The sequence below is a fragment of the Ictalurus furcatus genome, chromosome 20, assembly GCF_023375685.1.
Source record: "Ictalurus furcatus strain D&B chromosome 20, Billie_1.0, whole genome shotgun sequence".
NCBI lineage: Eukaryota > Metazoa > Chordata > Actinopteri > Siluriformes > Ictaluridae > Ictalurus > Ictalurus furcatus.
The window spans coordinates 19,807,922-19,821,504 of record NC_071274.1 but is presented as its reverse complement, the minus strand read 5'-3'; the positions used below and the strand labels follow the sequence as shown (position 1 = coordinate 19,821,504).

Here is a 13,583-nt window from a genome sequence, read left to right as displayed (position 1 = left end):
TGATCAATGTGTAAGATTTAGCTATTTTATTCATGCTTAATTTGCTATTTCAAGCTCACAGTTTAATATACAATTTAATTTAATCCACTCACATCACAGACTCATAAAAAATACATTATTAAATGGTCAGTGCATTTAACTCGTATGATATGAGAAAGTAGAACTAGCAAGATAATATCTCATATACTGGTCAAAATATTCAATAACAGGGTGTTGGTTTTGTACATTAAGAACACATTCTTATTTGAATAAGTTAATAAATATAGAAAATCTGTAAAACTGCAGAGGACAACAGCATGCCTAAATAAAATGGAGCTTTCCTACTTACGTGTAAGTAATGACATGGTGAGTGGTTGTAGTCACTGCTGTAGTCAGTGCTGTAGTCACATCTAAGAAAAAGAAAAATAATCAGTGTGATTTTCATTTGTTAAAGTAGAGGTCAGTGTATGTGAAAATACCTGGAGGTGGATCACAGACACTGATGTGAACAGGAACCTGCAGATCTCCTGCACTGCACCAGTACCAGCCAGCATCACTCTTCTTCAGTCCACTCATCTGCACACTGAAGGATCCTCTCCCATCATCACTGAGGTTCACTGCTGACTTCTGGGATGTGGCAGTCCTCCTAAATGTGTTGCACACCTTGTCTATAAATCTGCACCACTGCTTCTGTGTATTCTGATACGCAGCGCTGTAGGGACATTGGACTGTGACGCTGCCTCCTTCCTCACCACTCACTCTGCTCTCCATCACAGACAGATCAGGATCTGAGCACAAATATAGAGTCAGTTATGTATGATTAATCTTTAGCAACATTACAACACTGCTAAATTCACTAATTATTTGCAGATTGTAACTTAATACCTGATTTCACTGTGATATGAAGGGATTCGTAATCATCCGCCTTCATTATTCCACCTATCTCTACAACACAATAGTACCATCCAGTGTTTTCTGTCTGGAGATTATTCATAGTCACAGTAAAGAGACTCTCAGCTGGGTTATCAGTCACTGTCACTTTCCCCTGTGTCTTATTGGCATACGCCTGAATTCTGCAGGAACTGAATATTGCACCATAGCACCAGTATTTCTTATGTTGTATATATGTCCTACCATAACGACACGGGATGGTGACAGATGCTCCAGTTTTAAAACTAAACTGCCTCCATGGCTGACTGGCAACACCTGCACACAGAACAGAAAAACACTACTATTACTCAGTGAAAATAAAATATTTGATACTTGATAATACAAGATATTACTGATGATGGATAAATCAGTTCAATGCGTTAGGTTTTTGATGTATCAATGATTTATTCTGCACAAGAATGTAAAATAGGATAGAAGAGTGCATGAGAAATGTACTTACTGGAAGTGAAGAGAATAAAAATGAAAAAGCAGCTCATGTTAGATTTGTTCTGATGTTGAATAAAATGTGAGAGTTTTCTTGCGTCCTGCTTCTCTGAGAAGTTGTCGCTGTGTCTGTAGCAGCTCAAGCAGTTCCTCTTCCTGATAATCTTACAGTGTAGTCTAAAACCACAGAGTGTCTTAATTTAGTGACAGACCATCTAAACTGATTAAATACCTGATACACTGCCATATAGATGATGGTAGTTTGCCCCAAAAAACCCAATTTTACAATAGCAAATTAAAATGTATTGTCTTATATCTCAGCTCTGATGGCAATATCATGTAGGCTGCTTTTGTTGCAGATTCAGTCATTAATTCCTGTATTTAATTTCCTTATTCAAATATCTGTGGAAATATGTCATGTAAAGCTAACTCTCTAGGCCAGTAATTCTGATTGTTGTTAAAATCACAGGTGTATATGAATGTGCTTGTTCCAATACGATATACAGTCCCCTCCAAAAGTATTGGAACAGCAAGGCTAAGTCTTTGGTTTTTGCTGTAGACTAGATACATTTGTATTTGAGATCAAAAGATGAATATGAGACAATAGATCAGAATTTCAGCTTTCATTTCCAGACATTTACACCTAGATTTGTTTTAAAAACTTGGCACCTTTTCTAGCAGACCACCCTATTTTTAGGTGAGCGAAAGTATAGGAACGGACCGTCTAAAATAAATAATACTTAACTTATGGTTGCATATCCACTTGCTTGTCAAGCCAGTGACCTACTGACGTTATCAGATTGTTGTATTCTTCTTTTGCAATGCTTTTCCAGGCGTGTACTGAAATTTACAGGATGCATTTCTCTATAAATTGGCAGACAGAGTGTTTCTGTAGACATATTAATTCATTCTGCTGCTACCATCATGAGTTACATCATCAATAAAGATCAGTGAGCCTGTTCCAGAAGCAGCCATGCGAGCCCAAGCCATGACACTACCACCACCGTGCTTGCCCTGTGAGCTTGTATGTTTTGGATCGTGAGCAGATCCTTTCTTTCTCCACACTTTGGCCTTTCCATCATTTAAAAGTGTGTGAAATCGCACTTTCTTAATTAGTTTATAGTTCTATTTAGTCATGTTAAACTAATAAAAATGTTCCTTGATAAGTAAATAATTGTAATTTTTGCCAAATTGCTGTTGTCTAAACACGGAGGACTAAAACACTTCAAAATGTACTGCTATAGGAAACCATCTTTGGGGTGTTCTTGCTGATAACATTCCTATAACAGCCCAACCTGTTGTGTTTCATTCATGTCTTAACTGTACGTGCTGTCCCCTGCTGATTTTGTACGTTTGCCCACTGACAAAGAAATGATCAGTCTATAATTTTAATGGTAGATTTATTTGAACAGTGAGAGACAGAATAACAACAAAAAAATCCAGAAAAACGCATGTCAAAAATGTTATAAATTGATTTGCATTTTATGAGGGAAATAAGTATTTGACCCCCTCTCAATCAGAAAGATTTCTGGCTCCCAGGTGTCTTTTATACAGGTAACGAGCTGAGATTAGGAGCACACTCTTAAAGGGAGTGCTCCTAATCTCAGCTTGTTACCTGTATAAAAGACACCTGTCCACAGAAGCAATCAATCAATCAATCAGATTCCAAACTCTCCACCATGGCCAAGACCAAAGAGCTCTCCAAGGATGTCAGGGACAAGATTGTAGACCTCCACAAGTCTGGAATAGGCTACAAGACCATTGCCAAGCAGCTTGGTGAGAAGGTGACAACAGTTGGTGCGATTATTCGCAAATGGAAGAAACACAAAAGAACTGTCAATCTCCCTCGGCCTGGGGCTCCATGCAAGATCTCACCTCGTGGAGTTGCAATGATCATGAGAACAGTGAGGAATCGGCCCAGAACTACACGGGAGGATCTTGTCAATGATCTCAAGGCAGCTGGGACCATAGTCACCAAGAAAACAATTGGTAACACACTACGCCGTGAAGGACTGAAATCCCGAAGCGCCCGCAAGGTCCCCCTGCTCAAGAAAGCAGATATACATGCCCGTCTGAAGTTTGCCAGTGAACATCTGAATGATTCAGAGGACAACTGGGTGAAAGTGTTGTGGTCAGATGAGACCAAAATGGAGCTCTTTGGCATCAACTCAACTCGTGTTTGGAGGAGGAGGAATGCTGCCTATGACCCCAAGAACACCATCCCCACCGTCAAACATGGAGGTGGAAACATTATGCTTTGGGGGTGTTTTTCTGCTAAGGGGACAGGACAACTTCAGAGCGCCAAAGGGACGATGGACGGGGCCATGTACCGTCAAATCTTGGGTGAGAACCTCCTTCCCTCAGCCAGGGCATTGAAAATGGGTCGTGGATGGGTATTCCAGCACGACAATGACCCAAAACACACGGCCAAGGCAACAAAATAGTGGCTCAAGAAGAAGCACATTAAGGTCCTGGAGTGGCCTAGCCAGTCTCCAGACCTTAATCCCATAGAAAATCTGTGGAGGGAGCTGAAGGTTCGAGTTGCCAAACGTCAGCCTCAAAACCTTAATGACTTGGAGAAGATCTGTGAAGAGGAGTGGGACAAAATCCCTCCTGAGATGACTCTGACTTCTTCTTATGGGGGAAAAACCCACCACATGTTGCGTGTAACGTCCGGCCCTGTGAAAAGCTCTGTGAAATTTTCCTTTAAAATGAATCACTGTTAAACTCACAGAACTCGATATGTCTGTATCCTTGTCAGTATTTAGTCATATATGGAGAACCTGGAAGGACCATGTCATTTAAAGGGGGGGGTTTATGGGGGGGGCAAACTACGGCCCTCCAGGCACTTTCATCAGACCCACGAGGCGGTTTTTAAATGTATTAAATTTCATCAGGGGCGTCGTCATCATTTCAGATGGGGGGAGGGGGTTAGAATTTCAAGGGTATTCTTTTTTTCTGACCTTGTTCTAATTGATGGGTTTTTATCTCTTCTTGCTCTTAATTGGCTTAATATGGAATTTATGATTCTGTACTTGTATGTCATATTGTATATTTCACTGTATTAAATATTGCAAATTGTTTTTAGTGTACATTCTATTGCACATACATAACACACAGTATATAATATATACTTGTATATTCACACACTACTTTATATTATATTACTTTATATTGATATACTTTCTATTCTATTCTATTTTATTTTCTGTTATCGGTATGTCCCTATCCCGCCTTGCCAACCTGCCTGTTTCTTGTTCAATCTATTGACAATACGGTAAAACATTAGATCAATAATGAAAGAGAACCCTATAAGTTAAGACCTATATCAGAACGTTAATGCATACCACTTAATAACTGTTAATATTTTTAAATACTACATATCCATGATTCTATGGATGATTTTGTTTCAGTTCTCTCCCTTTTCTATTGAATTATATACAGTAATGTAAAAAAGGCAGGGTTACACTACAAAAGAATATGTGGACGTTTGTGCGGGATTGTGGGTAGACTAATATTACCATCAAATCTCACTAATTATTCATCAGTGGAAATAGGCAGCATTTAAAAAGAAATATGTAGCAAATTGTTCATCATTGTGCAACACGAACACCGCATGCCGTTACCACATTCGCCTCAAACCTCCAGGGCTGGGGGTTCGAGTCCCATCATGGCCCTGTTGAAACACATTCTCAGTGGAGTTTGCATGTTCACTCCGTGCTGAGGGGTTTCCTCCCCCGGTCCGAAGACATGCATGGTAGGCTGATGAGCATGTCCAAAGTGTCCGTAGTGTATGAATGGGTGTGTGAATGGGTATATGATTGTGCCCTGCAATGGATTGGCACCCCATCCAGAGTGTATCCCACCTTGTGCCCAATGCTCCATGGGATATGCTCCAGGCTCCCCGAAACCCTGTATGATAAGCGGTATTGAAGATGGATGGATGGAATACCACATGCCAAAAGAACTTACACTTACACTGTTTAACTCAGTAAAAAAGGAGTGAATGTTTTTTTTTTTTTGCTGCTTTGAACTCATCGTGACCTCTGAGCGCTCAGCACGGGTGTGAGCATGTTTGTGACACGTGACACGAGTGACCAGTTGTCATGGCAAAGTCAGTTCACGTTCACTCATTCACTATTCCTTATATAGCAAATGACATTTGCGTCACTATATGGAATTGAAAAAGAACGAAAATGAGTGAGCAAATTCAGACTAAATACAATGGATTTTATCGTACACGTATAGAAGATACACAAATTGGCCGTGGGCAGTGAAAAAGTGCAGGGGACGAATGTACTTTTTATTAAAAGTGTGGGGGACACGTCCACCTGCGGATTCTACACCCCTGAATATAATTACATTTCAGTTAGTTTGGAGTTTGTTCCAAAATGACTCATTTTATGCAGTATAAGCAGGCCCAATAGATGGTGCTGTAGCCTGCAGTTCTTGTATATTACGGTATATTCAGTCAGAATTAGAATGGGCTCAGTAATATCTAATTCACTGCTGCCTTTACATTGTCAGCTATCCTGAGGATTTCTACATCAAAGATTACACAAGACTTTGACGCCCTTAGGGAGTTTTTTCCTCACCACCGTCGCCACCGGCTTCATCAATAGGTATATATTCACACACTTAAAATCTGTATCCTGTGTTTATATGTCTCTGTAAAGCTGCTTTGAGACAATGAATGTTGTTAAAAGCGCTATACAAATAATTGTATAATAGTAATAGTTATCTAGCAAATGCACTTGAGATGATTTGATAATTGTAAATATGGCTCACAATGGATAATAAATGGGAATTGTTCCTTAATATTCCAAATGCTTCACTCAGAATGTAATATAATGTTGTTGTTTTTTCTAGAACTGATAATTACACATCTGTTACCATATTTGTATGTATGTATGTACATTTGAGGTGTTATAAAAATGTATAATTGTTTTTTTTTTTTTTTTTTTTAAATAAGGTAGAACTGTAGAAGCATAACACAAACTTTATTGTAATCAACAAACCAATATCATATTCCATAGATAGATAGATAGATAGATATTATAGTATATTCCCAATGATATATACAATATATATACACGTTTTTAGTACACCTGGGTGACAAGGAACAGGAATTGTTTAGGAACAAGTTGTTTGGGAGGGTTTCATGATAAAAGCCTCTACACCAGGGGTGTCAAACTCATTTTAGTTCAGGGGCCACATACAGCATAATTAGATGTCAAGTGGGCCGGGCCTGTAAAACCATAGCATAAGTACCTATAAATAACAATAAGTCCATATTTTTCCCTTTGTTTTCATGCAAAGAAGTACAAGTATGTTAGGAAAATCTTTATATTTAATGAAATATTCTTTTACAAAATATATCATGAACAACCTCAGATTTTTGTGCAATTTGCTTCTGATTATCATTTACATGTGTGCATTACAACTGCACACAGTGTTTGTACAAATGTAAAAAACTTTAAGTCACAGGTATTTGGAACTGAAAAACATAGTATTGCACTCCATTTTTCTTGGAAAACTACACTCTGGATCCACTTTTCTCCTTTTTGACTAAGACATTTTGGCTAATGAGGGTGTGGGGGCGAGTAGCAAATAGGTTAGACTACACCGTAATAACAAAGAGCAGAAGGCGCATTGCTGCCATCTGCTGTTCGGTCTGAGTCCCCGAATTGTGCCGCGTCTTCTACTCTGACTAAAACAGTGCGCCCCTAGCGGATAATTTAGGAATAGCGTTTTATTAAAAATTTCCAGTTCGTGTCTTTTATACATTTTGCTCATTTTAAGAATTCATCCTGCGGGCCGGATTGAACCCCCTAGCGTGCCGGTTTTGGCCCGCGGCCCGTACGTCTGACACCCCTGCTCTACACTCATCCAAAAACAAACTCAAGCGTCTTCAGTTTGCCAGACACTACTGGACCTTCAGATGGGATCGGGTTCTATGCTCAGATGAAACCAAAATAGAGCATTTTGGTAATAAACACCAGAGGTGGTTTTGGAGCACACAGAGAGGTAGCCATATGGAAAAGTTCCTCATGCCCACGGTTAACTATAGTGGTAGATCTTTAATGTTTTGGGGCTGTTTTCCTGCCAGAGGACCTGGATATTTTGTTAGGATACAAATGGGCCGTGGTTGGAACTTGCAGCAGGAGAATGATCCAAAACATACATCATAATCAACACAAAAATGGTTTACTGACCACAAAATCAAGGTCCTGCCATGGCCATCCCAGTCCCCTGACTTGAAACCCATAGACAACCTGTGGGGTGAACTGAAGAGGAGAGTCCACCAGTATGGACCTCAAAATTTGTAGGATCTGGAGAGCTTCTGTATGGAGGAATGGTCTCAGATCTGTATCTGCACTGTAGATGTACTTATCGATCTTTAAGGGGAAATGTGGGACACTGTGTTCTAACCGATATGTAAGGATTAACACATGACTAACCGTGCTGTTTTAATAAAAAGAATAATTGAATAAGCGCCAGCTTCTTAAATTTTCAGTCCCACCAACATCACGTCCTTCAATTCTGTGCAAGACAGAACTGCACTGGCTTTCTGAAACAAAACAAAAAAAACACACCAGGGATCAATCACAGTGTAGATAACCGCATGTGCTGAGGTAGACATTTTGCAGGAGGTTAAGAACCCTTAATTACGCAATAAACTCTTTTAAAAAACTCTTGAAGAGCCAGTGAAGTTTTATTGCTTTTATACATTGATAGCTGAGGAAGAAGGGAGGAAGAATGAAGTCTTTTTCCCTCAAAAATGGTCAAATCAATAATATGAATCTTCTCTATAACATTAGTTTTTAATTACGCAAAATTCAAAAGACATAATTAAAGAATTTTAACATAGCCTAAAATTATTTCAAATACTATAAAGCGCTATAAGTGTATACTAATGACTCATTCCAATAGCAATGTTAAATATTATTTCTGTGTTCACATGGGTTCTTTACTGCAGGAATCTGTAGAATCTGTTGTAATGAAAAGTAAAGGATTGAGAAAATATCAATAGAAGTGATATTTGTAACAGTGACACAACCAGAAATTACCGGAACTTCTCAATATCCATAGAGTTCATCTAAATGTCTTATTTATTTAGTAGACCAAAAGGAAACAATGAAAGAACCCAATAATTTGGAGTCACAAGCCATTTCAAAGGGATCTAGGTCACCTAATTTATGTCTGTCTCCAACAACGATATGTAATCATTTCTTCCTCTTACATGATCTCTTAAAGGGGACCTATTATGCAAAATTCACTTTTACATGGCGTTTGAATATAAATGTGTGTCGGCAGTGTGTGTACACAACCACCCTGTAATGGTAAAAATCCACACACTAATTTTTTTATATTTTCCATAAATCATAAACAGTGTCTCAAAATGAGTCGTTCGCGTTTTCTGTGGAACAGGCCCCGCCCACAACTGGTGACGGACTCTGACCTATTAGCATGGATCCTCCTCTGAGCGAGCTGCACACAGTGAGCCGGGTTTTCCGGGCTGGAGCAGCTATAGGGATAAGAAGAACGTCTCAGCTTCGTAAGCTTTGAACATGAGAGTCTTCGTGTACTCCCGGCATCAGAGCCACTGAAGATGTAGTGGAGAAGTTTTATTTTTGATGGAAACTTAAATTCGTATATGGTTGTTGGAATCATTTGACACCAGACTGCTTTGTGAACGAGGGTCAATACAAAGCAGGATTTGCTGAAAACTTGATTCTCAAGAATGGATCAGTACCAACTGTTCGTGATCCGGCTTTGCATCCAGAAGACGCAAGTATCGCACTTTATATGTTGTGAATGTTTGTAAATCGCTTTTCCAAACGTGCTTGTTAGCAAAGTCCATGGCTAATGCGGCTAATGACTATCGTAACTAAGTACATGATCATCTTTAAATAAGAGAATCAATTTAAATATCTGTAAAACTGCAGAACAACATCATAACCTAAATGTGTTCAACATGTTCTACAGGAAAGAATAAGTGTGTGTTGGCACTCACATGGTGTCATCACCGCTAGAAACTGATGTGACGCTAGTCACGGATGTTGCTGTGGGTGAAAAATAACAACAGTTAGAAATGTGTTAAGAAGAACAATTGCACAAATTTTCTCAAACATGTCCATCTGATGCTACCTGAACTGTGCTTCGAGCCAGATCTGTTTAAAACATAAAAGAAAAAGTCAGAAAGTAAAACTTGACCATTTAAAATGTTTTCCTTCATACATATACATGGGGCATTTTCCAGTCCCCATCTGCTAGCTAACTCTTGATTAGCTCTTACATTTGGAAGTCAAGAGACCCCTAGTTTGAGATCCCCTGTGTAGAGAATGTGTAGAGAACCCTGGAAAGGTCACTAAAAGATTCATTGTTTTCTTGTGCACAGTGTAGTAATCCATGTGCAGTTTCATTTAATGTGGCTACAGGATTATGATCAATGTGTAAGATTTAGCTATTTTATTATGCTTAATTTGCTATTTCAAGCTCAGAATTTAATATACAATTTAATTTAATCCACTCACATCACAGACTCATAAAAAATACATTATTAAATGGTCAGTGCATTTAACTCGTATGATATGAGAAAGTAGAACTAGCAAGATAATATCTCATATACTGGTCAAAATATTCAATAACAGGGTGTTGGTTTTGTACATTAAGAACACATTCTTATTTGAATAAGTTAATAAATATAGAAAATCTGTAAAACTGCAGAGGACAACAGCATGCCTAAATAAAATGGAGCTTTCCTACTTACGTGTAAGTACTGACATGTTGAGTGGTTGTAGTCACTGCTACACTGGTTGTAGTCACTGTAGTCACTGCTGTAGTCAGTGCTGTAGTCACAACTAAGAAAAAGAAAAATAATCAGTGTGATTTTCATTTGTTAAAGTAGAGGTCAGTGTATGTGATAATACCTGGAGGTGGATCACAGACACTGATGTGAACAGGAACCTGCAGATCTCCTGCACTGCACCAGTACCAGCCAGCATCACTCTTCTTCAGTCCACTCATCTGCACACTGAGGGATCCTCTCCCATCATCACTGACCTGCACTGCTGAATTCTGGGATGTGGCAGTCCTCCCCATATTGTTGCAGCGGCTGTCTATAAATCTGCACCACTGCTTCATTTTATTCCGATACTTAGTGCTGTAGAGACACTGGACTGTGACGCTGCCTCCTTCCTCACCACTCACTCTGCTCTCCATCACAGACAGATCAGGATCTGAGCACAAATATAGAGTCAGTTATGTACGATTAATCTTTAGCAACATTAGAACACTGCTAAATTCACTAATTATTTGCAGATTGTAACTTAATACCTGATTTCACTGTGATATGAAGGGCTTCGTAATCATCCACCTTCATTATTCCACCTATCTCTACAACACACCAGTACGTTCCAGTGTTTTCTGTCTGGAGATTATTCATAGTCACAGTAAAGAGACTCTCAGCTGGGTTATCAGTCACTGTCACTTTCCCCTGTGTCTCATTGGCATACGCCTGAATTTTGCAGTAATTGTATGCTTCAGAAGCGTCATAGCACCAGTATTTCTTATGTTGTATATATGTCCTATCATAACGACACGGGATGGTGACAGATGCTCCAGTTTTAAAACTAAACTGCCTCCATGCCTGACTGGCAACACCTGCACACAGAACAGAAAAACACTACTATTACTCAGTGAAAATAAAATATTTGATATTACTGATGATGGATAAATTAGTTCAATGCGTTAGGTTTTTGATGTATCAATGGTTTATTCTGTACAAGAATGTAAAATAGGATAGAAGAGTGCATGAGAAATGTACTTACTGGAAGTGAGGAGAATAAAAATGAAAAAGCAGCTCATGTTAGATTTGTTCTGATGTTGAATAAAATGTGAGAGTTTTCTTGCGTCCTGCTTCTCTGAGAAGTTGTCGCTGTGTCTGTAGCAGCTCAAGCAGTTCCTCTTCCTGCTAACTGTACTATGTGGTCTAAAACCCCAGTGTGTCTTAATTTAGTGACTGCTTTTTTCTCTTATTAATGTCATTAGAGAAAACAAGAGAAGCTGACAAAGGAACAAGTTTTTATAGCTACAGTAACAGGAATCATTCCATACCTTGCAATGCAGACAGGTTATAAACAGTGTCATAAACTCTTAGCTAAATAAGTTCAAATGTTCGCTGCCATTTTACATTTTACACTAACTTCATCTTATATGAGGAAAAAAACACCACACGTTGCTGTGTAAAGTCCGTATCTTTGTTAGTATTTCAGTCATATATGACGAACCTGGAAGGACCACATAATTTAAAGAATACTTTGATTTTATTTATTTATTTATTTATTTTAGATGTGCAGTGCCTTCCACTAATATTGGCACCCTTGGTAAATATGAGCAAAGCAGGCTGACTGACAGACACACAGCTACTTCAGCGTGAGTGGGTCCCTGATTAAAGTAAAAACAAATTTTTCATCCATGATCTTGGGGGATTGCTCTAAGCTTTTGCTTCATCCAGAACAATAAAACATGTTGTTTAAACAACAATAATAATAATAATACATGATCGCTTAAGTAACAATCTATTTACAGTGGTGCTTGACATTTTCTACATTTCTGCATAAATATGATGTGTGGTTTGGCAGAGCATGTTGACTGGAGTAGTTCAGGTGGTATTTCAGGCTAGAATTGTTTCAGTGGTATGCAAATTTCTTATTGATAATACGTGCAATAGACTTTGGTCTTATTTAGATTTTGGTCATCTTCTTGCATCCTACTCATCACTAAGCAACTGCATGCAGTGTAAGATGACGTACAGGTCTGGGGCGGGGCATGGTGTGTGAAATGGATTAATCGTTTTAACATATTATTTTTTACACATTAAATCAACAGCCTTTCAGTGCTGTGAAAAAAGTATTTGCAGTATTTTCAGTCCGTAATTGAAACTCAAGCGCAACTAGATTATGCAGCAGGACATAGGAGTAAGTCCTAGAAGTATGTGAAAGACTGATCTCCAGTTATCAGAAGTGTTTAGTTGCAGTTATTGCTGCTAAATGTGGCACAACCAGATTTTAAGTTTAAGGGGGCAATTAGTTTTTCACATTGGTGATAGTTGTTGGATAACTTTTTCCATCCATCCATCCATCTTCTTTACTGCTTTATCCTTTTCAGGGTCACGGGGAACCTGGAGCCTATCCCACGGAGCATCGGGCACAAGGCGGGGTACACCCTGGACAGGGTGCCAATCCATCACAGGGCACAATCACATACACATTCACACACCCATTCATACACTACGGACACTTTAGACATGTCAATCAGCCTACCATTCATGCTGGACTGGGGGAGGAAATCCCCGGAGAGCATACAAACTCTGCACACACAGGGCCACGGTGGGAATTGAACCCCCGACCCTGAAGGTGTGAGGAGAACGTGCTAAACACTAAGCCACCGTGCGCCTGGATAACTTGTTTTGCTTCAATAAAATAAATCAATTAAAACTGTATTGTGTGTTGACCCAGGTCGCCTTTGTTTTATGTTACATTTCATTTTAAGATCTAAAACTTTTTAGTATGAGATATACACAAAAACAGAAGAAATCTGGATGGGGAAAATACTTTTTTTTTACATTTCAGAAAAGAAATGGCATGTACTGTAAACTTTACTAGTGTCAACATATTATCTAAAGCTGATGAGCCATGGCTGTTTCCCCTAGTGCCTGGTGGTTAGTGTAAATATGGACACTCTAGTTTGGGAGCACAATATAATGATCATGCTTTATTCAGAAGTAGCCACGACTTAACCATCTTGTTCCCTCATGTTACTAAGTCCCGGTGGAGAATCTAATTTTAATTTTGCCAAGGCAGCCATGAAGCCAGACTGTAACAGATTCAGTGCGATCAGTGAGGAGGGCAGTAATGTAGTGGGGTCCTTTAACAGCTACACATGTAACGGTATGATCATGGGCATGAGGTGAGAACGTTCCTATTAATACTGAGCAAAGAACTGAGCAAACAGGAAAACCTCACTAATTCTGAAAGAAACCACCCTGCAGTCCTGAACAAAAGGAAGAAGAACATTCTCACGGCCAGTCACAGTTTACGTGTCATAGACTTTCAGCAGGAAATGGCTTTATTTTGATTGGGCTTTGAAATAGAACTTTTACATTTTATATTTTGTACGTTTTATTTGTGCAAAAATTAAGAAGATAAAAAACCTCAGGTAAATGT

The 13,583-nt window shown here is 38.9% G+C and overlaps 1 protein-coding gene across 1 annotated transcript in view; it reads right to left on the bottom strand.

Annotated features, from left to right (window-relative positions):
• Positions 1-11,660, bottom strand: part of LOC128624042 (polymeric immunoglobulin receptor-like) — a 14,447-nt gene extending 2,787 nt beyond the window's left edge. The window contains exons 1-11 of the mRNA XM_053651322.1: positions 11,646-11,660; positions 10,693-11,041; positions 10,287-10,595; positions 10,127-10,217; positions 9,505-9,527; positions 9,371-9,419; positions 7,894-7,924; positions 1,370-1,547; positions 865-1,185; positions 459-767; positions 329-389 (exon numbers count right to left, since the gene is read on the bottom strand). Coding sequence (XP_053507297.1) covers positions 329-389; positions 459-767; positions 865-1,185; positions 1,370-1,547; positions 7,894-7,924; positions 9,371-9,419; positions 9,505-9,527; positions 10,127-10,217; positions 10,287-10,595; positions 10,693-11,041; positions 11,646-11,660 — 1,736 coding nt within the window. The remainder of the gene's footprint in view (positions 1-328; positions 390-458; positions 768-864; positions 1,186-1,369; positions 1,548-7,893; positions 7,925-9,370; positions 9,420-9,504; positions 9,528-10,126; positions 10,218-10,286; positions 10,596-10,692; positions 11,042-11,645) is intronic.
• Between the last annotated feature and the right edge of the window lie 1,923 nt (positions 11,661-13,583).